General features: G+C 34.8%; 1 protein-coding gene across 1 annotated transcript in view; it reads left to right on the forward strand.

The window, feature by feature from the left end:
* The window catches only part of Mgam (maltase-glucoamylase), a 109,348-nt gene that overhangs the window by 29,142 nt on the left and 77,474 nt on the right, over positions 1–2,732 (forward strand). Inside the window, exon 14 of the mRNA XM_026788554.1 lies at positions 1,501–1,618. Coding sequence (XP_026644355.1) covers positions 1,501–1,618 — 118 coding nt within the window. The remainder of the gene's footprint in view (positions 1–1,500; positions 1,619–2,732) is intronic.

The raw sequence follows: 2,732 nt of genomic DNA on the forward strand, positions 1-2,732 counted from the left end.
CAGGAAATAATTAAATTGAGAACTGAAATCAACAAAATAGAAACAAAGAAAACAATACAAAGAATCAATGAGACAAAGAGTTGTTTTTTTTTTTGAGAAAAATCAATAAAATAGACAAACTTTTACCCAGACTAACAAAAAGACAAAGAGAGAATATCCAAATTAACAAAATCAGAAATAAAAAGGGGAACATAACAACAGACACAGAGGAAATCCAGAGAATTGTTAGGTCATGTTTTGAAAGCCTATACTCCACAAATTGGAAAATTTAAAGGAAATGGCCAATTTTCTGGATAAATATCACTTACTGAAATTAAATCAAGACCAGATAAACAAATTAAATAGACCTATAACTGCTAAAGAAACAGAAACTGCTATCAAAATCTCCCAACCAAAAAAAAAAAAAAAAAAAAAAGCCAGGGCCAGATGGTTTCAGTGCAGAATTCTACAAGATTCTCAAAGAACTAATATCAATACTCTTAAAATGGTTCCACACAGTCAAAGAAGAAGAAACATTACCAAACACTTTTTATGAGGCTACAATTATCCTGATACCCAAACCACAGAAAGACATTACTAAGAAAGAGAATTACAGACCAATCTCACTCATGAACATTGATGCAAAAGTACTCAATAAAATACTGGCAAACCGAATCCAAGAACACATCAGAAAAATCATCCACCATGATCGAGTCAGCTTCATCTCAGAGATACAGGGGTGATTCAACATATAAAAATCTGTCAATGTAATCCGCCATATAAAAAAAACTGAAAAAAAAAGAAAAGAATAAAACTCCTAAGATTATAACACTCATGGTCACTTCAGTCTGAGGGCAAACTAGGGACTTGAGGCAGATGTAGGTCAGAGTCAAATGTTGAAGAGATTTGATGAGAAGCCAAACAGTCATCACTTAATTCTTTCTGTGATAGAAGCTATTTATAGTTTTGATAGAAGGTTGTGGGACTGTCAACTGGTTTTAGAAGTATTAATCTGGCATTAACGTGTAGAATGAATTTAAAAATAGTTCAGAAGTAAATAAATTACCAAGAAATTATTTTAATAAATAGAATACACAGTTCATTTCTGTGGGAACCACAGTGGTACAATAGGAGCAGAGAATATCTGACTGAAACTAAGGCTAGAAATCACTCTTTGCAATATATGATCAAGAGAAAAAGGAGTCAGAAGTTACATTACACTTTAATTCAGTGTTTTGTAGTTTGAGCCAATTGCTTTGGAAAATTCTGATTAAAATTTTAGCTGAACTAGAGTCTACTCTGCCTCTGAGAATCAGGAGTGTATGGGTGACACAATGTATTTTTTTGTATCAGAAAAACTGTATCAACTAGATGGTCTTCTGGCCAAAAGAACACAGCATGTTTGTTTTGTTTTCAGGATGGCTACAGCGCAGCCATCTTTGCAGGTTGCGTGGATGTTAGGAAGTAAGAAATTGGCATGTAAGGTTTTCTCTGATGAGTGATTTGTTGTTGTTATTGCAGAGATCCTGGATGGGAAGTTGTTCTCTATGACTCTCTGCATGGATGCAATTCAGCACTGGGGCAAGCACTATGATGTCCACAATCTGTACGGCTACTCCATGGCCATTGCCACAGCAGAGTGAGTCCATTATTATTATAAACTCATATGTCATCAAATTATGGATCGGAAAGTAGCCTAGCAACTCACATGCAGTATTTGTGAAAAGTTGAAATAAAAAGTAAACTTGGGGGAGGGAGGTCCTGGGCAGATGACTTAGATGTTAAGAATGTGTACTGCTGTCCTAGAGGACCTGAATTTGGTTCCCTGCACCCATATTGGGTGACACACAACTGCCTGTAACTATAGTTCCAGGGAGTCTGACGCCCTCTTCTGGTCCTCTCTAGCACCTGCACTTAATGTGCACATACCCAATGTGTACAGGTACACACATACATACACTTAAAGCTGACACAAATATTTAAAAAATATGGTCATCATTACTGAGTGAATTAAGAAACTGGTATGTAGAGAATAAGAAATCTAGTAAGTATTTGCAGAATATATAAAAATGAAATAACAAACGAATGAATAGAAAAATCAAAGAAAACTGTTAAGAAATGTATCCAAGAAAAATATCTACAAGGTCCTTCTCCTTATATATTTTATCTTTCTATACAGTGTAAAAATAAAGGATATAGAGGGCTAAGTAGCTTGTACACATTCATGCACAGTAGGGTTTTAGGTTACACCCAAAAGCCTTCTACTTCACCTTTGCCTGAAATTAAATTCTATAATGATGAAAATGTAGTGGTAATATGTTCTTTCTGGAACAGTGACATCAAGAAACTAGCTCAAGAACACATTCACTGATTAGCAAAGTATCAGGTATAATTTTAGTCATTTAGAAAGAAATGGGAAAGTTCCACAGTAAATGTTTCTTCAGTGAAGGAGATGAACCCAGGACTTCACCTGCTAGGCAGGTGCTCTACCATTGAACTACAAATCCAGCCCTTCAGGTTTATTAATTTTTTTTACTTATGTGTTCACATGCAGACCTTTAACTTAAAATTATTTAATGTAGTTAATTTCAAAAGTACACACATTTATATTTAATGTTAAAGCATTTTTCTTGTGAAATTATTACCCACATCTTTTTCTGCATAAAACTTTCAAAAGTAGCACTGTGAGGTCCACTTTGGTTTTGTCTCTGAGTTCCCGAGAGAGCGACTAGTATCCCTGACTTCTGATAAGT

Source organism: Microtus ochrogaster, unplaced genomic scaffold (assembly GCF_000317375.1).
Source record: "Microtus ochrogaster isolate Prairie Vole_2 unplaced genomic scaffold, MicOch1.0 UNK4, whole genome shotgun sequence".
NCBI lineage: Eukaryota > Metazoa > Chordata > Mammalia > Rodentia > Cricetidae > Microtus > Microtus ochrogaster.